Genomic DNA, 25,525 nt, shown 5'->3' with positions numbered 1-25,525 from the left:
TGCCCAACATAATTACTGAGTAGCTGATTAACTGTTTCCAAATTGTTGTAGTTCCTATGTGAACCTTGTTGCCAATAAAGACAACTTCTGGATATTCCATGGAGGTATTGCTTTTCAGTGAAAGACGTAATTTGCTAAACATATAAGAGGTACATCCATAAAATTGTTGTGTGTAGTTGGAAGACAGATCGAATTAATAAACATAAAAGGAAAGTTTCTCTAAATTGCTTACAGTAAATGTCAGGATGATTTCTTTAAAGACAATGTGGCTTATTCATTCTGAGTTTGAGCTTTGTCCAAATGACGTCGTCATTGTCCTGTGGAAGAAACATCTGTATGGCTCCTTTTTTTTGTTTGGAAATGTTTCTTATTTATTCAACAATATTATGAAAAGCAAAGTTGCTACTCACCATATAGCGGAGATGCTGAGTCGCGCGCGCGCACACACACACACACACACACACACATACACACACACACACATGCAAAGACAACTCACACACACACATGACTGCAGCCTCAGGCAACTGAAGTCACTCTTTTTCCTCTACCCCCCCCCCCCTCCCCATCTCTCCCCTGCCCTCCATTTAATCTCCCGACTGCACATAGTTGCCCTACCCTCTCTCCACCTTGTCCCTGCGTGCTCCCCTGCAGCACTTCACTGTCTGCCACCCCTACCCTGCTGTCCCAGTCCCTCCTCATTCCAGCCTCCTCTTTACCCCCACCCAGTCACCACTCCCATCATGCACTGGTGCTGCTGCTTGCAATGTGCCATCAGTTGCCTGAGACTGCAGTTGTGTGTGTGTGTGTGTGTGTGTGTGTGTGTGTGTGTGTGGGTGGGTGGTCTATTTTTAACGAAGGCCTTACTGGTTGAAAGTTTTATTTGTGATAGTCTTTTTGTTGTGCCTATCTGCAACTCAGCATCTCCACTATATGGTGAGTAGCAACTTTCCATTTCATAATATTGTTACATTCTACCCTGGATTTTCCATTGTTTGGGTTCTTATTTATTCTTATTTTATGAGATCATCTACATCCTTGAGGATCTCATCAGTATGGATATTGAACAAAAAGTAATCTAATCTAATAGAACAAAAGACCATAATCTTCCTTCTTTTTATAGTGATACACTATGTGAACAAAAGTATCCGGACACCTCCAAAAACAAACGTTTTTCAAATTAGGTGCATTGTGCTGCCACCTACTGCCAGGTACTCCATATCAGTGACCTCAGTAGTCTGCGGAACTCAAAGACTTCGAACGTGGTCAGGTGATTGGGTGTCACTTGTGTCATATGTCTGTATGCGAGATTTCCACACTCCTAAACATCCCTAAGTCCACTGTTTCCAATATAATAGTGAAGTGGAAATGTGAAGGGACATGTACAGCACAAAAATGTACAAGCCAACCTTGTCTGTTGACTGACAGAGACTGCTGACAGTTGAAGAGGGTCGTAATTTGTAATAGGCAGACACCTATCCAGACCATTACACAGAAATTCCAAACTACATCAGAATCCAGAATGAGATTTTCACTCTGCAGCGGAGTGTGCGCTGATTTACATCAGAATCCACTGCAAGTACTATGACAGGCAGGAGGTGAGAAAACTTGGATTTTATGGTTGAGCGGCCGCTCATAAGCCACACATCGCCCCGGTCCATGCCAAACGACGCCTCACTTGGTGTAAGGAGTGTAAACACTGGATGACTGAACAGTGGAAAAACATTGTGTGGACTGACGGATCACGATAGACAATGTGGCGATCTGATGGCAGGGTGTGGGTATGACGAATGCCCGGTGAAGGTCATCTGCCAACATGTGTAGCGCCAACAGCAGTAAAATTTGGAGGCGGTGATGTTATGGTGTGGTTGTGTTTTTCATGGAGGGGCTTGCACCCCTTGTTTTGCATAGTACTATCACAGCACAGGCCCGCATTGATGTTTTAAGTACTTTCTTGCTTCGCACTGTTGAAGAGCAATTCGGGGATGGAGATTGTTCATAAAGAATGGCCTGTGGCGGAGTGATTACACGATAGTAACATCCCTGTAATGGACTGACCTGCACAGAGTCCTGACCTGAATCCTGTAGAACACCTTTGGGATGTCTTGGAATGCAGACTTCGTACCCAGCCTCACCAACCGACATCAGTACCTCTTCTCAGTGCAGCACTCCATGAAGAATGGGTTGCCATTCCCCAAGAAACCTTCTGGCACCTGATTTAACATATACCTGTGAGAGTGGAAGCTGTCATCAAGGCTATGGGTGGGCCAACACCATATTGAATTCCAGCATTACCGATGGAGGACACCATGAACTTGTAAGTTATTTTCAGGCAGGTGTCTGGATACTTTTGATCATGGAGTGTAAGATGAGGAGTAATAGGCCTATTCCCAAATATGGAAATGTATGGAAACTATTTTTCATCTCCATGGGCTATTTTTCATCTCCTTGGTCTGTGAGCATAATAACAAAATGACAAACAATATTGCTTTCAGGCACCCTTTGCTGTAAACCACAAGATGATTCATGAAGCTTTTATGAAGAAATAAATGTAAATATTTGTAAATTCCTGTAGCTTGATGATAGTAATTCATTTTTGATGGGGGAATTTGCAAGAGAGAAGAAGTTCTTCGCTTTTTAATGGGGAAAGGAAGGGGGGAAGGGGGGGGGGGGTAGTAAGATTAAGGGAGTATTTGTAAACAACAGCGAAAGATATTTTACATTCTTTCAACTATAACAAACTGTATTCTATTTTATAAATCTGTATATGTATGTTTTTGTCAGTTATCTCTAGGGAGGGCAGTGTCCTAAATATTAGCAATAATTTCAGTCTTGTTCATGTGCCTGTTAACTGTTCAGTGACTCAGCTGTACAGTGAGGGGTTACTTTTACCCCTTCCATTATTAATATTGTACACACATTTTTTAACTGTCATATCTGTTTTTCATTGTTAGCATACAGTGTGTGTTGAATATGAGAGTAGCTGCAAGTGTATGTGCCATTCAGAACTGTCAAATGGTGGTCAAAAAAACAGCCAGTGTCTTATTTTATGTAAGAAACCATGAATAGTAGTTGATTAAACTCTGTTAACAATTTGAGATTTCTTAGTCATTGAGTGCATGTGTACTATTTTAGTGACAACAAAATATCCTCAGAGGACTGTGAAATAAGCTGCAGAAAACAGTTCATAAAAATGTACAGTTGCTTTTGAAAAATAACAAATCAAATCAGCACATGATGCTTTTAAGGAAGGGCAACATGTAATTTTTTTCCTTTTGTTGTTGGGTGTCTCATTGGCAAAATTTCTGTCAGTAAGTGAATCATTTCACTGCATGTGCAGGATGTCCCAGAAGTGCCAACTGCTAAAAATGCATTCTACAGTCTAGATTACGAACAAAAAATTGCTATCAACTTAAAGTGGTAAAGATGTAGCCAAGAAGTCATAAAGCATGGAAGATGTGTGGGAAGAGGATTCCAGTGGCATGGACTTACGAATCTGCACTGCCAGTTGATGTTTGAATTCCCTGCCAATATCCAGAGTTGACATCAGGAATGTTTCCACTTGAATGTGTGGTGTGGTATGATCAGCCGATACATGCATGCTCGAGTACCTGCACCTTTTGCATGGAAAGTTTGGTGGTGTAAGCGTTGCACATGTGACAACAAATCAATTGGGCATGCATGACCCTTAATTCATCACTTTCAATCAGTTGCTTTATTTTATGTGGTGATAATGATTTGCATTATTCTGATGACTCATGTTGAGCATGACAAACTGTTTTTACTGTAAAGGCAGTTTGGAATGAACTCACCAGTGTTTTGTTCATGGAACTCCCTGAGTAAGGTTTGACCACACAGTATAATATTTATGTGCCTGTAATGTTTTTTAAATTAAATTGTATTTTTGTTGTTGTAGCCTCTGATGATATTTGTAAATAAAGGTTTGCATTTTCGGTGGTTGACTAATCATACTGGGACATCCTGAAAGTGTATAAAATTGCTATTTACTGACACACACACACACACACACACACACACACACACATAAGCACGCACGCGCCTTGCTACACACACACACACACACACACACACACACACACACACACATTTTAGAAAATAAATTATGGTGCAGATTGTGGTGGCTGAAATGGAAAGCTTTTTGTTGCCTTTTATGTTAGAGCTGCATTGAATAATGAGACAGTTAAGGAATATACAAATGCAATTACACCAATAAAATTGTTGTGCCAAGATCTTTCTTTGCACTATGTGCTGAATGCTTTTTGCAGCATGTTTATGTAATTCAGAATGTTTCCCCCTTGCTCCTTTCTCTCTCTTTACTTACTAGCAATTAATCATTTTGTTTCAATTCATTTCTTGATTGATCAGTTTCTCAAGAAAACATGCTTTCGCTTATTCCTCTGGCTGACAAAGTAGAGTTAGTTGCTCCACCCCTCCCCAGAAATCATATTTGTTACAACTTTATTTATAGATGTGAAATCTCATTTAATGTCGTCAGTTTTGTATGATGGTGAAAATTTAGCCACTGAAGAGACTTTCATGTAAAATACGGGTAGATAATATTTGTTGATGCTCAAAGGCATGTTTGTAGACATTTCTGTCCTGTAATGAGAAATGTATAAATGAAAATTCACAAACATCTCTATATATTTATTGATAAACTAAAGAATATTGAGGAATGTCCATATCTTGACGTGCTTCCCTTACTGATTTTTTTATCTTTTCCACCTTACAAAACACACTGTGCATATGTGAAATACAATACTACTTATTTACCTACAACATACTGCCATTCATTAGACTAATATTAGGCTTTTTTTTCAGCAATACTATTGGTTGCATGCATTTGTCAAGAACACAGAGAAAGTTCTTAGTCAATTATTCTCATTGTTTGCTTGTACAGGTATTTCTTATCTATTTTTTTCCAGTCATTTGTGTTTAACTGTAGAACTGCTCTTTCTGTGTGTACCTGATACTAGCTGTATCACTAAAGCTCTAGATGATTTTTAATGTTCAAGCAGAGTTTCACAAAAGAATACTTTTTGCTAATAATAATATTTGGAATGAAAAGATAGGTTTAAACAAAAAACAATGCACTAAGGTGGACACATCATGATATTTTCCCATTATACAGTTTATTGGTTAAGCTGAAACAAGTATTTTATTAATTTTGTCAGTTTTTGTGTTTGTTTACATTTTCAGGCATGATTCTCAAGGACTTTGTTTCATTTCATTTATAATGCATAAGATAAGTTCATTTACACAATAGTAGGATGAAAAACAGAATTTTTTATTACAATGAGTACAGAAAAAACCTAGGCTTACTTTATGAAACAACAGAGAATCCAACAGATTTTGATAACTTGCTCTCATGATATTTCAGTTGATAGACGTCTGGCCCTCTGCAATTTTTTTCCACAAATTGTTTTAATTTTTCCACAAATTATTTTTACGTTGTTGAAGATTCAAGCATTGTATCATAACTCTCTGTTGATACCTGAAGATGATCAGAAAACTGTGGACAAAAATATCTAGCCATCATGGTATGGACATTTGACAAATTGCCTGAAGTTCCATGCAAAAATCAGTAAACCTGGAAAGTTTTTAAATGTCACAACTCCTGCCTTATATTACTTTATCCAGCACCTCTGTCCTTTCATTTTAATACTGAAGGTCTCTTGTCAGTTTTTGTATTTTTTCAAGTCATCTATGTTTTAATTATTTTCCACATTTCACATTAACAGCTTTTTTTTTTCCTCAGGCTGTTGTTTTTGTGATTGATTCAAGTAATATATCACGACTTCCAGAAGCTCAAAATGAATTATCAAAATTGGTGTCTGAAAAGGAATTAAAGGATGCTTCTCTTTTGATATTTGCTAATAAACAGGTACGTAGAACATTTAAACAGCAGATCTCTTTAAAAAGTTGTTGTAGATAAAGTACATTCTGCTACTCTGTAATAGTTCATGAAATGTTTATTGAACTATGTATTTTTAATGATGAGGTGCCTTTAACATGCGAATATAACAAGTGTTAAGGCACAAATATGGAGTGAGACGTACATGTTGATTTGGGCTTTTTTTTTTTCACTCCAGAGGCTGGTTTGATACAGCTCTCCATGCTAGTCTGCCCTGTGCAAGCCTGTCTATTTCTTTCATAAGTAATAAGACCCATATCCTCTTGAACATGCTTACTGTAGACAAGTCTCTCTCTCTCTCTCTCTCTCTCTCTCTCTCTGCAGTGCAACCCCCTCCCCCCCCCCCCCCCCCCCCCACACACACACACACAAACACTTACTTCATTATCAGGTTAACTATTCCATAATGCCTCAGGCTGTGTACTATCAACTCTGAGCTCTGAGACCAATATGGAAACCAGTTGAAAACGTATGTTGGTTGCTATTGTGAAGATCAATCCTTATTCCAGAATTTGAAATGTGTATTGCCCCTGTCTCAGTCATCAGTTTCAGATGCCAAGGATTTGACATACTCTGTCTGCACTAGTAAGTTTGCTCAAGGGAGAGAATATATTAGTACATTCTTTCCTTAAGAAGAAGAAGGAGTGTACTACAAATGTTTACTGATACTGAAATGATATGACATTAGTTAAGTGAGGGCTACCAGTTGAACACACTTCAAAGTGCTGCTAAAGTTTGCTGAAATATCATTGTATATACAATATTCTTGTAAGTCACTAGCACCATTACATTACTTACCAATATCTGTAATAACTGACTAATGCTAATAGTCTTACATTCACAGTAAATAGCAATTTGTTGCAAAATGTAATTCTCACACTGTCATTGAAATACGTATATTTGTAAGTACATAAGTAAACAACACAAAAATTTTGAATGTGGATTGTCAGATTGCCTCTACGTCACCATTCACAACTACATTCTGTAAACTACTGGGAAGTACATGGCAGAGTGTATGACCCATTGTAACAGAGGTTAAGGTTTCTTCCCATTCCATTCATGTATGTAGTGCAGGAAGAATGGTTATTTTAAATGCCAGTGAGCATAATATAATTAATCTAGTCTTGTCCTCACAATCCCTATGTGAGTGATATTTAGGGGTTTGTAGTATCTTCCTAGATTCATCATTTAAAGCCAGTTCATGAAACTTCATAAGTAGGCCTTGTCAGGATAGTTTTCATATTTCTTCAAGAGTATGACAGTTCAGTTTCTTCAGTATCTCTGTGACACTGTCTCATGGGTCAAATAAACGTGTGACCATTCATGCTGCCTTTCTCTGTATACATTCAGTATCCCCTGTCAGTCCTGTTTGGTACAGGTACCCCCCACTTGAGCAGTACTCTGTAATGGCATGAGTGATTTGCAAGCATTCTCCTTTGTAGATTAACTGCATTTCCCCAGCATTCTACCCATAAACCAAAGTCTCCCACGTGCCGTACTTACGACTAAGCCTACTTGATCATTCCATTTCATATCCCTAAAAAGTGCTGTACCCAGCTATTTGTATGGTTTGACCAATTCCAATTGTGACTAATTGGTATTATAGTCGTAGGATACTACAATTACTAATTTTGTGAAGTGCACAGTTTTACATTTTTGAACATGTAAAGCAAGTTGCCAATCTTTGCGCATCATCTGCAAAAAGTCAGAGGTAACTGTTAATATTGTCCGAAAGTTCATTAATATACAGGGTGTCCACAAATGTTTACCCTGATAACAAGACAGTGTAATTATTTATTGTGCACAGTAAATAAAACTTATGCCTCTACTAATTAAGTTTTGAAACTGGCATAAAATTTAATTCGGATTATGCACTCCAACATTTAAACAAGGGAAATTCCAGGATGGAATGTAGCAATATTATGAAAAGGATAGTTGCTACTCACCGTATAATGGAGAGTCACAGATAGGCTTAACAAAAAGACTGCTGGAAAGTAAGCTTTCAGTCAACAAGTCCTTTGTCGAAAATAGACATCATATACATACAAGAACACACTCATGTAAATGCAGCTCACACACATGACCACAGTCTCTGGCAGCTGGAGCCAGACTGTGAGCAGTAGCGCATGATGGGAAAGGTAACTGGGTGGAAGTGAGGAGAAGTCTGGGTCAGGGATAGCAGGGTACGGGTGGAGGACAGTAAACTGCAGTAAGTGGGCGAGTGCAGGGACAAGATGAAGAGTAGGGCAGCTAGGTGCAGTTGGGCGGGCAGAGGAAAGTTGGGGGGGGGGGGGGGGGCAGAAAATGAGAGAAATGATAAGTCTGAATGTGTCAGTGGCACAAAGGGCTGTGTAGTGCTGGAACAGGATTAGGGAAGGGCTACAGAGGTAAGGACAATGGGTAATAAAGGCTGGGGCCAGGAGTGTTACGGGAATGTAACGTATTGAAATTTTAAACATTTTATTGGCTGTGATCCAGCAACCATACACTATTTAAATGCAGAACGTATATACAGCCACTTTGGTTGCACAAAATTTTGTCAATTGACCACAGTTTCAGTTGCACTTGGGCAGTCTTCACCAGAATAAAAAGTTACATGGAATACCTAAAAATATAATGACATAGATTGAAATAATACACACTTAATAGGATTACTTCCGTAAATTACCTATAAACAGAATGTACTGCCATGGTTTAAAATGTCTGAGGAAAAATGCTCTCGTCAAACAGAAATGTCATAGGAATAAAATTTAAAATGTAAAAGTATAACATAATTGTCAGCCAGATAAAATTCTCCGTGGAATATAAAGACAACTGCAAGGTCATGTAGGGCCAAGATCGGCATAATACAGCCACTACCATCAGACGAAATGGCTAACATGCTGAGACAACCAGGAGATGGACACGAAAACAGATTCGCGCCATCTAGCAGGAAGTAATCGAAATAGAAATTACTTATGAGCAAATGAGGCATTGCAGAGGCAATTTTAAAAATTACTGGTAACAAATAGGAACCAGTGTGTGAAAGTTACAACACAATGTAACAGTCTTTATTACAAAAGAAAATGCAGTTCAGGTAATATACAGAGAAAACATAAGATTGGAAGCAAAAACGATATTTAGGAGACTACATTGAGGAGGTCCTCTTCTAATTATAAATTATCATAGATCTTTGAACAAAACACAATGCCCCATAGTTGGAAGAAAGCACAGGTCACACCTGTCTACAAGAAGGATAGCAGAAGTGACCCATGTCTTACAGTAGAATCTTACAATCTATTCTGAGCACAAACTTAATGGGGTTTCTTGAACAGAATGACCTACTTCACGGCAACCAGTATGGATTCCGAAATCATAGATCATACAAAATCCAACTAACATAAGGTACTGAAGGCTTTGGATCAAAGCAGACAGATAGATGCAGTATTTCTTGATTCCCGAAAAGCATTTGGCTCAGTACCACATCCATCCTTATTGTTAAATGTAAGGTCATGTAGGGTGTCAAGCAAAATCTGTGACTAGACTGAGGATTTCTAGACAGGAAGAACACAGCATGTAATCTTGGATGGAGACTCATTATCATATGTAGCAGTAACTTCAGATGTGCCCCGGAAAAATATGTTGGGACCCTTGCTGTTCATGTTGTACAGGATGTCCATGAAAGTTTACCCTGATTTCAAGATAAAATATAAATTATGTTTATGATGGTAACATTTGTTTTTTGTTACAGGTCTACTAGCGAACCCATGAAGTTTCTGTACAGCAGTGTCTCATTCAATACTTTCGCTACAAGGAGCACCATGTGAGCTATATCATAAAAATGGCTCCCCCCTAAGGAAGAAGCTCAGTGTGTTCTGTACCAAGCTGAAACCAAATCACTATTTAATGAAAGTTTGTGCCCAGTTATGGAAAGAAAGCAGCTGATGTCAGATTAATCAGATTGTGGATGGAAACTTTTTTAGCAACGGGGTCCATTCAGAAATGAACAAGCAGCAGCAGACCACCTGTTTCGGAGAAGACTGTGCAGCCAGTTCAGACTGCATTCGTGAGGTCTCCACAGATATTGATTAGACAGGCTTCACGGAGCTTCAAGTGCCAAAGAGTACAGTGTAGAAAATAGTTCGCAAATATCTTAAATTTTATGCGCACAAGTAAAAAATTGTTCAGAAACTACAACCAGATGATTGCCAAAAACATGAACAATTTGCAATCGACAAGCTGAACTGTTTGGATGAGGAAAATGATTTCTTGAAGTGTGTGTGTTTTTATGATGAGGCTACATTTCATGTTCGTGGCTCAGTTAACTATCATAATGTATGGGTCTTGGGATCAGAAAACCCTCACATCGTATGAGAACACATTTGGGACAATATAAATGTTAAGGTGTGGTGCGGGTTAATGGGTGATTGAGTGATTGGCCCATTTGTCTTCTTTGAAAGTAACGTTAAGTGGATTTGTTTACCTCTAATTGTTGTTGCTACAGGATATGCAAGACACTGTCACCTTTCACAGCAAGGTGATGCTCCTCCTAATTAGGCTCTAGAGGTTTGTAATTGTCTTAATGACACCTTTGCCAACAGATTGACTGTCAGAGACTGCCCAATGCCATGGCCACCTACAGCACCTAACACTGCCCCTTTAGATTTCCTTCTCTGGGTGTTTGTGAAAGATACTGTGTACAAAACAGCAGTTCCTAATACTGTGACACTGCAACAACGCATCTGAGATGCCCTTGGCACAATGATGCCAGACACATTGTAGAATGTGCGGCAAGAGACTGAATACTGGCCTGATATTTTGCATGTGACCAGGGGTGCATATGCTGAAATCATTTAAATGTTGACCTTGACTGACCTTATAATCCTGCCTGCTGATAAAGTCTCCACCGCTGCTTTTTGGACTGCAAGGATTACCTAGCAGAAGGACTCTACCAGTTGTCAGATTCATCCAGCTACAAATCCTGCCACAGTGACCCATTCCAGAAATCCAGCAGGATCTCCGGTCTCTCCTCAAATCTTTAGGCCCATCCCAGAACCTGTCCCCAGAGGTCATCTCCACCTTCTAAATGCTTCCTAAAGTTCATAAACCCAACCACCCAGGACACCCCATTGGGGCCAGTTACTGTGCCCCACTGAGAGAATCTCTGCTCTCATAGACCAACATCTTTGCACATTACCCACAACCTACTCGCCTGTATAAAAGATACCAACCACTTCTTCCACCGACCCTCCACAGTTCCTGTTCCTTTACCACATGGTGCCCTGCTTATCACTATTGATGCCGTCTCCCTTTACACCAACTTCCCTAATCGCCATGACCTTACCATTATTTAACACTATCGTTTCCAGTGCCTGATGGATTCCAAGCCAACATCCTCCTTCCTAGTCACCATGACCAACTATATCCTCACCCAAAATTACCTGCAAACAAATCCATGGTACGGCTATGGGCACCAGCATGGCACCATCCTATGCCAACCCATTCATGGGCCATCTAGAGCAATCCTCCCTAACCACCCAGAATCCCAAACCCCTCACCTATTTCAGATTCACTGATGACATTTTCGTGTTCTAGATTGAGGATGAGGACTTTTTTTTTTTTTACTTTAACTTTACACGTGGCTAAGGCCTTATCGACCATACACCTGCTCTACGAGCCTCTTCCAATTATTTCTATCCAGGGAAATTGTTGTCCAATCAGAGTTGATGCCCATCCTAGCTGCATCTTCCCAGATATTCTCCATCCACCTAATTCGAGGTCTTCCTCTTCTTCTCTTTCCTTCTAATTTCTTAGTGGATGCTATTTTGGGTTGTCTGTTCTCCGGCATCCTTGCTACATGACCAGCCCAGTTCAGTCTTCTCTTCTTTAACATTTCCACAATGGTACTATGTTTGTACAGCTCCCGTAGTTCTTCATTTTTCCTTATCCTCCACTCCATGACATTTTCATCGAAGATTGGTCCAAATATTTTTCTTAGTATTTTTCTTTCAAATATCAACAGTTTTTCTTCATCTTTTTTCCTGAATGTAATAGCTTCACATCCATATAATGCTACTGGTACAATAGTTGACTGATAAAAACGGATTTTGAATTCAGTACTAAGTGATCTCATCCTTAAAATTTTGATACAGCTGTAAAAGGTTCTATTAGCTGCTGCTAGACGGGCGTCTATTTCTATTTCTGCTCTATTGTCTCTGCTAAAAAGACTCCCTAAGTACTTGAAGTGGTCAACTGCCTTGAAAGTGAGACCATTTACGGTCAGTGGTGTATTCTTTTGGAGTTTTTTACTTATGACTAGATATTCTGTCTTTTCTTCATTCACATGAAGTCCCGCTTTCTCAGCTATTTTGTAATAATTTTGCATCATCCCAAAGCTAGTGCGGAGGATATAGTCGAAAAGGATGTACTTCGTAAGTAACGAAAGTATTATGAACGCTGTGCTGCGATATCATAGCTGGACAGATGGGCTTACATGCATTTGGATATGTGGTTGTTGTACTCCCCATTATCCACTGCTGAAGGTGTAGTCGAGTAGGAAGCGGTTCGTAAGTAATGAAAGTGTTATGAACGCTGTGCTGCGATATCATAGTTGGAGAGACGGGATATGTGGTTGTTGTACTCTCCATTAACCACTGCTGAAGGTGTACACCCTTTCCATATTCTTCCAGAGCCTTGGCACCTTCTCCCCCTTTTGCTTCACCTAGTCCTACTCAACCCAAAAAGCCACTTTCCTTGATGTTGCTCTCCACCTCAAGGACAGCTACACCAGTACCTCTGTCCATATCAAACCTACCAAACACCAGCAATACCTGAACTTTGACAGCTGCCACCCATTCCACACCAAGAAGTCCCTCCCATAGTGCCTAGCCACACTTGGCCATAGCATCTGCAGTGACTTGCGGTCCTTGGACCCAGTGTCTCACTGTGGCCATTACAGATTGTAATTACCCTCCCAGCTTTGTACAAAAACATATCTACTGTGCCTTATCTTTCTAGCCACCCACCACCTCCAAAAGTCCCACCATCCAGCCAGAGAAGAGCATTTCTCGGTACCAACCCGGACTGGAGCATCTGAATTACATTCTCCGCCAGGGTTTTGACTAACTCTCGTCATGTCCTGAAATGAGAAATGTTCTACTCACTATGCTTCCCACCCCTCCCACAGTGGTATTCTGCCACCCACAAAACCTACACTATATACTCGTTCATCCTTACACGACCCCTGCTCGCAACCCCTTGCCTCATGGCTCCTATCCCTGCAATAGACCTAGTTGCAAGAACTGTTCCAAATATCCTCCCATCTACTCCAGTCTGGTCACAAACACCACATATCCCCTCAAAGGCAGGGCAACTTATGAAACCAGTCATGATCTACAAGCTAAGTTGCAACCACTGTGCTGCATTTTACTTGGGCATGGCAATCAAGAAGCTGTCTGTGCCCAAGAAACAACTGGACCATCCTCTTGCTGAGTACACTGCCTAACACAACACTCATCATTTCAATGACTGCTTCAAAGCCTGTGCATCTGTATCCTTCCCACCAACACCAGCTTTTCTGAATTCCACAGGTGGGAACTCTCCCTGCAATATTTCCTACATTAATTACACTGCAGTGTCACAGTATTAGGAACCGCTGTTTTGTACACAATATCTTTCACATACCCCCATAGAAGGAAATCTAAAGGGGCAGTGTTAGGTGCTGTAGGGGGCCATGACATTGGGCAGTCTCAGACAGTCTACCTGTTGGCGAAGGTCTCATTAAGAGAATCACAGACTTCTAGAGCCTAATGAGGAGGAGCATCACCTTGCTGATAAAGGTGACAGTGTCTTGCATATCCTGTAGTGCCAACATTTGTAGGTAGACAAATCACTTAACGTTACTTTTGAAGAAGAAAAATGGGCCAATCACTCGATCACACATTAACCTGCACCACACATTAACATTTGGACTGTCCCAAATGTGTTCTCATACTATGTGAGGATTTTCTGCTCCCAAGACCCATACATTATGACAGTTAACTGAGCCACGAATATGAAATATAGCCTCATCATAAAAACACACACATTTCAAGAAATCATTTTCCTCATCCAAACAGTTCAGCTTATCCGTTGCGAATTATTCATGTTTTTGGCAATCATCTGGTTGTAGTTTCTGAACATTTAAGATATTTGCGAACTATTTTCTTCACTGTACTCTTTGACACTTGAAGCTCCGTGAAGCTTGTCTAATCAATTTTTGTTGAGACCTCGTGAATGCAGTCTGAACGGGCTGCACAGTCTTCTCCGAAACAGGTTGTTTGCTGCTGCTTATCCATTTCTGAACAGACCCCGTTGCTAAAAAAGTTTCCATCCATGATCTGATTAATCTGACATCAGCTGCTTTCTTTCCATAATTGGACACAAACTTTCATTAATTAGTGATTTGGTTTCTGCTTGCTACACAAAACACTGAGCTTTCTCCTTAGGGGGGAGCCATTTTTAGGATAAAGTTCACATGGTGCTTATTGTAGCGAAAGTGTTGAATGAGACAAATGGCTCTGAGCACTATGGGACTTGTTGAATGAGACAGTGCTGTACAGAAACATCATGGGTTCGCTAGTAGACCTGTAACAAAAAACAAATGTTACCATCATAAACATAACTTATATTTTATCTGGAAATCAGGGTAAACTTTCATCGACACCCGTACAACATGAACAGCAAGGGTCCCAACACACTTCTCTAGGGCACACCTGAAGTTACTGCAACATATGATAATGAGTCTCCATCCAAGATTACATGCTGTGTTCTTCCTATCAAGAAACCCTCAGTCTAGTCACAGGTTTCGTTTGATTCCCCATATGATCGTAATTTTAACAATAAGGATGGATGTGGTACTGAGTCATGCGCATTTCGAGAGTCAAGAAATACCTCATCTATCTGACTGCTTTGATCCAAAGCCTTCAGTACCTTATGTTAGTTGGATTTTGCATAATCTATGATTTCAGAAACCGTACTGGATGCCATGGAGTAGGCCATTCTGTTCAAGAAACCCCATTAAGTTTGTGCTCAGAATAGATTGTAAGATTCTACAGTATGTTATGAGTCACTTCTGCTATCCTTCTTGTAGACAGGTGTGACCAGTGCTTTCTTACAACTATGGAGCATTGTGTTTTGTTCAAAGATGTATGAAAATTTATAGTTCGAAGAGGACCCAACTCAGCTGCATGTTCAGTATAGAATCTGATTGAGATTCCATCAGACTTTGGGGCTCTGCTCAGTTTTAATGATTTCAGCTGTTGAGAATTTATTCACACTAATACCTATTTCACTCATCTTTTCAATGGTACAAGAATTAAATTGGGGGTGGGGGGGTACTCTTGAGTTTTCCTTTGTAAAGGAACATTTGTAAACAGAGTTAAACATTTCTACTTTTGCTTTGCTATCTTCAGTTTCAATTCCTGTCTTATCCGTGGGTAACTGAATGCTAACTTTGGTGCCACAAACAGTTTTTACATTCGATCAGCATTTCTTTGGGTTTTTTGATAGATCATTTAATAATATTCCGCTACACTGGTCATTGAAGGCTTCACACATTACTCTCTTAACAGTCAAACACGTTTCATTCAGCATCTCCTATTATGCAGTAATCTCTGTTCCTTCAGAAGTTTCTTTAAGGTGACTGTATACAGTGGAGGGAACCTCCCATTGTGAACCATTCTGCTGGGTACGTATCTGTTCAGTGCATGGTCAGCTATTCTTTTAAACTGGAGCCATAGTTTCTCTTCATGCTCCTGCCCTCTGCTGAATGTTTCAAGTTTCTCATTGAGATATGTCACTACTGCTTTTTTATCTAGTTTACTGGTCATATATATCTTTCTACTTGTTTCAGTTATCCTTTGTACTTTGGTAATCATTGTTGCCACAATTGCACTATGGTCACTGACACCAGATTGACACGCATATCCTCAAAGATGTTGCCATTAGGTCCAATATATTCCCATTGTGAGTGGGGGTACAAAGTATCTGTTCTAGGTAGGTTTCAGAGAAAGCATTTAGTTGTGTTTTACAGGATGTCTAATCATATCCAGTCACTAACAAAACTGTAATTTTCCAGTTGATTTGGGAACTTACGTACAAGCGAATTGAGATTTTTCTTTAAAGTTTTTGGTTACATTGTGAAATGAGGCTGGTGGGTGGCAGATGGATCCAGTCTATTTTATGCCCACCCATGATACTGAGTCCTGCCCAATCAGTCTTGCATGCACTTTCAATTTTTATTTCAATGTATACACCGCCTGCATTTCCTGTCTGCCTATCCTTTCAATATACACTTAAATTTTCCCCAAAAATCTCACTGCTATCAGTTTCAGGTTTCAACCAGCTTTCTGTACCTAATATTAATTGAGTTGCTTTTCAAGGGGGCTTCAAACTCTGGCACTTTGTTAGGAATGCTTAATACTTTGGCAGTTAACTGCTAGGATTTCTTGCCTGTGTGATTTGGGAGGTGGGAGTGGGGTGGGGGGCATTCCTCTGAATCTTAACTAATGCTTTTGGGTCTCCTACACCTGTTGTTATATGGACGTGATAGAGACCTGTTTAATCTAAACAACCTTTTGAGCATCCCACACTCAGTCAGCTACCTGTGATGTGTAGTGCACGCGTGATCCATTTAGTGGGACCCTACAGTTCTCAACCCTCTGGCACAAGTTGAGGAGTTGCAGCCTAGCTTGTGAGAGAATCTTCGAACCTGGTTCAATCCTTCCACTCAACAGCTAGCCCGCAGCTCGTGGTCTAGTGGCTAGCATTGCTGCCTCTGGATCACGGGGTCCCAGGTTTGATTCCCGGCCGGTTGTGGATTTTGTCCACCCGGGGACTGGGCGTTTGCGTTGTCTTCATCATTTCATCATCATTCATGAAAGTGGTGAGACTGGACTGTGTAAAGACTGGGAATTTGTACGAGCACTAATAACTGCGCAGTTAAGTGCCCTACAAACCAAACATCATCATCATCATCTTCCACTCAACTCAAAACCAGAGGACAATGATCAGTTCTGGGGACAGTACTACAAACTGTGAGCTTTGTTGAAACTCCATCACGTGCAAGGCTGATCTTCTCAACCTTCTCTGCCAGTCACTGGAATGATCCAAGTATGTCCTCAGAGCCCAGATGACAGGCATCATTTCTTCCAATGTACACCATGATCTGCAGCTGGTTTCACCCTGTCCCCTCAGTGGCTGCCAGAATAGCCTCTTCAACATGTTGAATGAGGCTCCCAGGCGTACATTCCCTAAGAAGCACCATTATTTGCCATATGTTTGAACTGCCGATGATTAATAGACCCCTACCCTTTTGCGTTTGCTTCCTCTTGACACAGGACAAAACGGATTTGCCCAAAACAGGTGAAGTGAGTGTCAGTGGCTCAGTTTCAGTGAAAGACAGCACCTTGAACTTGATGGTTAGGGTAATTAGTATATCACCCTGAGTCCAGTGTGGTCCCTGCCTACCCTGTACAGGACTCCTGTATCTACCTTTGACATGCCACTTGCAGTCAAGTGGATTAGTAGTGACAATCACCTGCTTCCTGCAGACGAGACAGGATCCATTGCTAAATCAGGTTCACAGATGAGACAGGATCCATTGCTTATTCAGGTTCACAATGAAATAGTTGTTTCATTGCCCATGTTTGGCAGAGTGTTGATTTTTTTTAAAATTCTTTTTAACTGTGGCAATGAGAGTACTTTATTCCAATTAAAACAGACAATACCTCCTGGAGACTCGGTAGGTTCTTTTTTATTTTAGGAAAAACTCATTGCTGACTGTTCTTATATGGCTGTGTAGCTCAGTAAAATAATTTTATGTTCCATCTGGTAAATTGAAATGCTGGGTCTCTTTCCAGTATTTTGTAATACAAACCACTATTTTGCTGTTATTGTAATAACTCCAAATCTATTGATGTATTCATCAGTGTAATTATGCATATAACCCACGAAATTGTTAGTCACGATGCGGAGTGATCCGTGCAATGGTGCCAGTTTACCTGGGCAACAGTGGCAGAATTAAGGAGTCATATGCACCATCTTAGCTTCAATCATCTCAGCTCTCGGATGGGTACTACATGCTCTCAGATGGTCTTATTTGTGATGACTTTGTGATACTTATTACTTTCTGGACACTGACCTGGACTTTGTTATTCCCTGTCAACATTTGGCTTGTGCACGAACATGTCTGTTTTCCTAATGTGGTGCTGTCACTGTGCTCTGATGTGTAGTTTTTCTAAAAGACTCTGGCAGGAGAATTAATCTAAAAATATTGTGTCCATAAATTTTGCATCAGTAGTAATTTTTCTAACACCTGTGGAGCAAGGTAGTGAAGCCCTTACTCATCTTCTAAACAAAATTGAGACTAAGAAGACACTTGTTTACTTAGTAGTGAGTACACTGCTTGGTTGAAATGGCACCAAGTTGACATAAACAGAGTAGTACAATCCAACACAGAAGAACCTACGTGGAAATCAGTAAGGTTATTTAATGATACCAGTAACACTTTTTCTTCTAAATAATCTGCAAAAGACATAGCAAAAGCAAAATGAAGTCAGATGTTGATATTAAATCTCATTTTTTTGGTAAACTTTTGTTATTATTTGAATGTTGCCTTCCTAAAAACATTAATAAAAAATTACATTAACGAGCCTGGATCATTAACGGTATTGAAGTACCTTGTAAATGGAAATGGGAATGTTGCTTATAACATCTACAAAACGTGAAGTTTCAGTTATATTTACTAGCTCAAAAATTCATTCAGTGGTGTAAAGCTTTATTTTTCTTTTATTTTTTAATGCAACATTAATAATCCAAGCAGAGTCTAACCTTCTTAAATTACAGTCAAATGAGTGCAAGGTAGTGTCGCTGTTAAGTTGATTGGGAGTGTTGTAAATGATTGTTCACAACTGCCGCGTTCCTTATCAATGATTTCATAAATCAAATTAAAGAAATAATGTCTAGTATTTCAGAAGAAACAGTGAAACATCATGATGTAAATACGGTTGCCACAAGATTTAATCAGTTTGAATACTTGCCCACTGTTGTTTGTGGAATGCAGATCATTACAAGTTGTTCTACAAATGAAGTCTTAACCAGACTCTGTGGTGTCTCCTACATAATATACTCAGAAGTAGTTCTGTCATAATAAACAAATATCTTTACTTAAATATTTAATGACACTAGCTCACTGCAGTTCCCAACAAATCTTAAAATAGGCCATTGTTAAATTTCTTTATAATGAAATGACTGGATAAATGTCAGTAATAGCTAACAGTTTTTATCATTGACTTTGTGTTCAAACATGATTTTAGTCCTCTATTGATACTTGGTAAAAACAGCTTAGATTTCGTAGGACTGATGAGTTAAAAATGCCATTTGCAGTGCTAGTTGGTATTATGTGAGCTGTCCAAGGCCTTTAATGGCTAATACTTTGTCATGAGAAATATTATCTTTGTAATCATTGATGTAGGAAATGACTTGAGATGTGTGAATTTTAACAAAATTCATCTAGAAAGTTATACAAAATTATTAAACTAATGTAGGACTTGTTTTCCTGACTGAAATTAAATCATCAATGAAATTCTGCAAAATTAAATATTATAGGCACTACCATTTCTCATTTGTGTCAGCAACTTTTCATTGAATAACAAGCCTAACCAATCCTTATTATCCCTGACAGAGTACAACTAAACAGTTGAAGAAAAGTTTTGATTTAACTGGAACATGGGCAATTAAAGTAACATTAAATCAATTTAAGGATACAGGTAATGAGCAAAAATAAGAAACCCATTGAGAAATTGAGAAGGATGAAAAAGCAAGAGTTAATAGGTGGGGAAAATGGCAGCTTGATGTCAAAAAACACATTAAATAAATGCTTAAGATTAGAAAGTGTGAGGTTCATTAAAAATGAAACCTGGTCAGTGTGTCTGCCTTTGCCTTGCTTGTAAGGTGGCACCACAAAACTGCGGGTACAATGGCGCCATCTGTTGGTAGAGAGACTGATGCATGTGCACCATTTGATGTTGCATAGTGCCAATGTGGTTTCACACTAAAGAGAAGGCTTTCACACAAGTGATCATCCACTACTGAACATGCAGGCGAGTAGCAGGAACAGCAAGGAGTGATTTGATTTTAGGCGGCAAATGGAGTTGGACGCCATGAAATCGAGCTTCTTTACAGAACCTTAGACAAGCCATCAAGTTGAAATGCTGTGGCATGTTGTCCAATGGCATTACCCTCCTGCATGATAATGCCCACCCACACACGACCTATGCAGTGAAGATGACATTGCAGCAGTTTCGGTGGGAAACGCTGGAACATCCAACCTTTCACTGTGCAACTTTCATGAGTTTGGACCTGTAAAACAAGCTATTCATGGACATTGATTCACAATGGATGACGAAGTGTGTGACTGGGTCCTGGCCTGGATTCGACAGCAGCCTACTAGCTTCTTCAAGGAAGGAATCGACCAGCTAGTATTGCAATGGGATAAATGTGCCAACAATTTTGATGACTATTTTGGAGTATGTGTACTGTGGATAACTACATTTTTATGAGCCCTGTTTGCCTGGAGAGAGAAAAACTGAAGAAAATATGGAAGATTTCAAAAGTTCTAAGAAGGCAATACAGGTTGCAACAAAAGTCGAGATATACCCCTATTAAAGTCAAATGATGTGAGGAATCATAATGGAGTCTAATACAGGGTATCTGTAGGTGTGGGCGCACCTTATAGGAGCTATGACAACAGTGGCGGCCATTTTAAAATCCGCTGTCTTGGATTTGTGTGACGTGTTTCAAATGGTAAGGGGGTCACATGGCAGATCATTTTGAAGAGCCTTTTTCTCATGAATACAGATGTGAAATCTGTTTTAAGAGATCTTTGTTTGTCTAGGAGATATGACCCATTAAAGTTTAGGACACTTCTCATAGTCGGCATTACAGCATAAGCTTAATATGACCTCCATTGTGGTGAACACACAATTGGAGTCATTTTTTGACAGTCCTGTTGCATATGTGAGTCAAGAAAGGCCCATGCCTCGTCAGTACACCAACAAAGATGGGCTGCATTGTTGATTTTTACATCATACACAATTGATTTCAAATGTCCACACAGATAAAAGTCAGCAGATGATAGACCAGGGGACTGTGGTGGGCATTAGATAGGACATCTCCTACCTATCCAGTGACCTCCAAACTATTCATCCAGAAACTGTCTGACTTCGGTAGCATAGTGGATACATGTACCATTATGTTGGAAGAAAGTTGGGAAATCACCCTGGCAAGTAAACAGCGTTGGAAGCACATAACCACAGAGCATTCAACGTTCCATCAATAAACACCAGCCCAACAATTCTTGTGCCCCAAATCCCACACTAAACCATCACTTTTTCACCGCCAGAACCTTTATAGAAATGCACTCGAGGAGTTTGCAACTGGCTAGTAATCATGATGCTGTTTGTTTACTTATCCTCGAAAATAAAAAATAGCATCGTCACTGAACACCTGTTGTATGCAGTTTGTGATTCCTGCTATTACACTGTTCCAGAGCCCATTCTGCAAACTGCACCTGCCGGTCAGGATCATCATCCAAGAGATGATGTTGCATCTTTAACTTGTACTGGTGCCATTGGTGTGTGTGCAATACAAGCAGGATTGAACAGTGTGTGACACTGGATATTGCTGATAATTGGCACCTGCTGCACTGTAGACTTTTCACAAATGATGCCAAACTGCTGTTCCAGTGTCCTTGTCAGTGGCTGTTCTTGGATGTCCAATTCATGGCTTGTCCACCACAGAACCCGTTGCACAAAATTTGTCCAATAACTTGAATATTGTCGTATGTGAAATGTCATTCCCCTTGGGGGGCCAGGCATTAGAGTCAACGGCAATAATGCTGGCTGGCACTCCGTCCACCAATCATTAACACAATTTCAAGACGTTCCTGCTGTGTAAGTGCCATTGTGGATCACCTGCAACAACAAGCAGACTTTATCACCTCTCACAGTTTCAAACTTTAACAGGTCATAACTCATACACAGATAAAGATATCTTAAAACAGATTTCTCACGTGTCTTCCTGAGAAAGAGACAGTTCAAAATGATGTGCCACATGACCCCCTTCCCATTTGAAACACATCACCAAAATCCAAGATGGCGGATTTCAAAATGGCCGCCATTGTTGTCATAGCTCCTATAAGTTGTGCCCCCACCTACAAATACCCCATACCGTACACCATTATGATTCCTCACACTGTTCGACTTTTATAGGGGTGTATCCTGTCTTTTGCCTCACCCTGTACTGTGGTTTGTGTGTAAAAATACTCAGGTATATACAACAGGTAAATGAAGTAAGTAACAAGGACTGTAAACAATGGAGTAACAGAAGAAAAAATAAAAGTAAAAATTATGAAACATTGATAAAGAGAAGAATCTTCTAAATGAAACTGAGTTCAAATAAATGTACAAAAACTTCTACGTATGAGTTGGTAAGCAGCACAATTACAAGTGAAAGGTAACAAAAACACCAGATTTGAGAACCTGAAAACCTTTTTCTGAAGAGAGAGAAAAGAGTTGGTAGAAATTATGTTATTCCGTAGTTATACTACTTGTATTTTTCTGCTTTCCTATGCTACTATGCATTGAAGTCTCTCTTTTACATGTACACACTTTTTGTTTAAGTTTTAATATATTTACCAACAATACAGCTATTAGATGAAATGTATTTTAAAGAAAAAAGAGCCATAGTTGATAGCCACAACATATATTCATAGATGACAGAGTAAACATCATGAGAAAGGATACTTATTCCCTTCGTAAAAATAAAATAGCTATAACAATCTCTTTGAAGTATGGCTTGTGCAATGTGCCATATCACATACTCTAATACTCTACACCGTCTCTGGCATTACTTAATTATTGTGTGTAATAAAGGAGGAAACAGCAGCATGTAACACTCTGTTATTGAGTGTGCTTTGTAAATAACCAAGGTTATTGCCTTCACCCTCCCATACCAATGTTTTCAATATCCAAAGAATAAAACTGCTTCATCTACTCATTCCAGTTTTGCTACCTAATTGGTTTTATGTGCATTAACACATTGAGTTTTGTGCTTCGCCTTTAGTGACACATCATTAACAGGATATTAAACTTTAATCTGTCTTCCATTGCTATTTAAAATTCATTGTTATTGACTTCCTTTCTATTGACAATTTCCATTTCTTTTTTACTCTCTTGCCTTCTCATTTTTGTTTTCCACCCATGATTTCTTTGAGGTTTATGTCTCATCTTTTATTCATTGATTTAAAGGTGATATTTATTGGTACAAGACACTATAAAATTTGAACCTCAAATGTTGGCTTATTGTTACTTCTGACTGCTTTCTTGCTTCTTTGTTTCATGCAAAGTAACGGTCAGTGTAACTTTTTCTTTTGGTACAGCTACTGCATATCCTACCCTGTCTTGTTGCTTTCTTTTATTCACTTTCTCATGATAAAGTATGTGCTGTGTTTTTACTGTTTTGGTTAGTAATTTTCATTACATCTCCTCTGTTACATGTATATTTTATAGGTATGAAATCTTCTTATGCTACAGAAACCATAGCAGTTCCTGATTAGGCACATGGATGAGTGATGTATCAGTGGCTGTTTTGTATTTTTTTTTTTTTTTTTTTTTTTTGCAGGACCTAGAGGGCTGCCTTTCTGTGGAACAGCTGACAGAGCAGTTGGGATTGTCCAAGCTATGCTGTACACGTTCTTGGCATATCCAAGCATGTGATGCACAGAGTGGTACAGGGCTGCATGATGGACTGGAATGGCTGTCACGCCAGCTAGTGGCCTCTAGTGTTCTTGATGTCAACTGACTGTATCCCAGTAAGTATTGAGTTTTTATCCATTTAATTTTTATTTCCTATGAAATTCTAATGATGAAAGAGAGAAATAATGTCTCATCTTCTGCAAAAATACTAGAAACAGTAGTAATAAATGCTATCTCTTGATATAGGTCAAACTTTTTAAATGTTTGACAACATTTACATATGGTCATTATCTTCTTTCAATTACTTTATGCAGTGTAAAACTTCTTGTAATTTACCTCAGGACATGAGCCAAGTTGAAACAGTCTCTTGGATTCTTGAAGTTAGTGCTGGGTCAGTTCTTTGTGTAAAGAAGTAGTTCACAGGGAATGGAGACATTAAGTTAAGAAGTTAAATGTTTACACAGAATTGGTTTTTCAAGATCTTTGTTCATTTTAGCATCACTGTAAATACTTCTTTCTTTTTTTTTTTTTCTTTTTTTTTTAACCACATGTGACATACTCTGTGTTCTGTTCTGTGTACAGAAATCTTTCTCATTGTAAAATGTTTTCAATGTACTTTTATGAAGTTAATTGTCAGTGGTCTTTAAGACAGTGTACACCATATCATTCTGGCTATTTCACGTCGTAATTTGGTTTCTGTCCACTCTTTTCATATCATTATCATCATCACCACTGTTGATTCATACTAGGAAATACAAGTTCATTTTTTTCTGTGGATGTGATTATGCTAACATAAAATATATGAAGAAATTCAGAACACAAAGAAGGATAGTGGTGCTATTACATACATTTCAAAGGTTCACTAAATGTGTGCTTGAAATCTGAATTCACAATTTTTTTGGGTCATGGCCTTATTATGTTACATTGTGGACAATTTGCTTACGAAATATTGCATTTGCATTCATTCATTGTGTTCAGATCTTTTTGCAATCATGCTGAGACATTTTCTGAGAACCATACTTTTTTCTTGTCAGTTCATCCAGTTGCTTCAAAAAATGTAATAAGTGTATCATTATAAAACATGAATATGTGCGTATTTGCATGAAATGTAGTAGCAATATTTGTTTCAGATCCTTGACGGAAACATCAGCATATAGACTGGGGGACATGGAACATCTAATTTGAGGATATTCCATGGTTTGCTATTACAAGTTTGTGAACATTTGTGATATTATCTGTTAAAGTTGTGTTGTATGCATGCTTCGAGGTAGTTCATGTGTTCAGTGTATAGAATGTGATCCTATAAATTTTTCAGAATAGTGGAATGTTTGTGTCAAAAAATACTCATTCAATGTGTGCTAGAATTTGGTGTATTTGTAAAAATAATAAAACTGTATTTAGACAGTCTCCTTGCAAGTTCTTTATTTTGCCAGACATCCTCAAGTGTATATATATAATTGTTTAGAAATTTTTCGTGAAACATAATTTTTTACAAAAGAGGGATTTCAGGAGTGTAAACTTCTTCTTTCTTGCTCTCTTAAAAGTAAGAGTGTCTTAGAAATAAATTTCTAGTCTAAGAATTTATAATTCATTGCTAACTAGAGAATCACAATTTTTGTAACTGCCAACATTTTTGATTTCATGTTGTAATGAAAATTTACATAAAATATTTTTGAGCAAGAGACTATAAGAAACATGTTTTTTTTTTTTTTTTTATTTTTTTATTTTATAACATTCATGTTACTTTTCTGTTTTGAGGTGCAGTGGAAGAAACTTTTGTCGTTAGATGTGTACCTTTGTGTGAAAATTAAAATTC

At 38.9% G+C, this 25,525-nt stretch overlaps 1 protein-coding gene across 1 annotated transcript in view; it reads left to right on the top strand.

Annotated features, from left to right (window-relative positions):
* The window catches only part of LOC124608342 (E3 ubiquitin-protein ligase TRIM23-like), a 69,169-nt gene extending 44,051 nt beyond the window's left edge, over nucleotides 1-25,118 (top strand). Inside the window, exons 10-12 of the mRNA XM_047139978.1 lie at nucleotides 5,780-5,905; nucleotides 23,636-23,825; nucleotides 24,840-25,118. Coding sequence (XP_046995934.1) covers nucleotides 5,780-5,905; nucleotides 23,636-23,815 — 306 coding nt within the window. The 3' untranslated portion in view covers nucleotides 23,816-23,825; nucleotides 24,840-25,118. The remainder of the gene's footprint in view (nucleotides 1-5,779; nucleotides 5,906-23,635; nucleotides 23,826-24,839) is intronic.
* Nucleotides 25,119-25,525: the final 407 nt, after the last annotated feature.

The sequence above is a fragment of the Schistocerca americana genome, chromosome 1, assembly GCF_021461395.2.
Source record: "Schistocerca americana isolate TAMUIC-IGC-003095 chromosome 1, iqSchAmer2.1, whole genome shotgun sequence".
In the NCBI taxonomy this organism is placed as follows: Eukaryota; Metazoa; Arthropoda; class Insecta; order Orthoptera; family Acrididae; genus Schistocerca; species Schistocerca americana.
The sequence above is the reverse complement of the archived record's forward strand: the minus strand, read 5'-3'. Positions and strand labels throughout refer to the sequence as shown.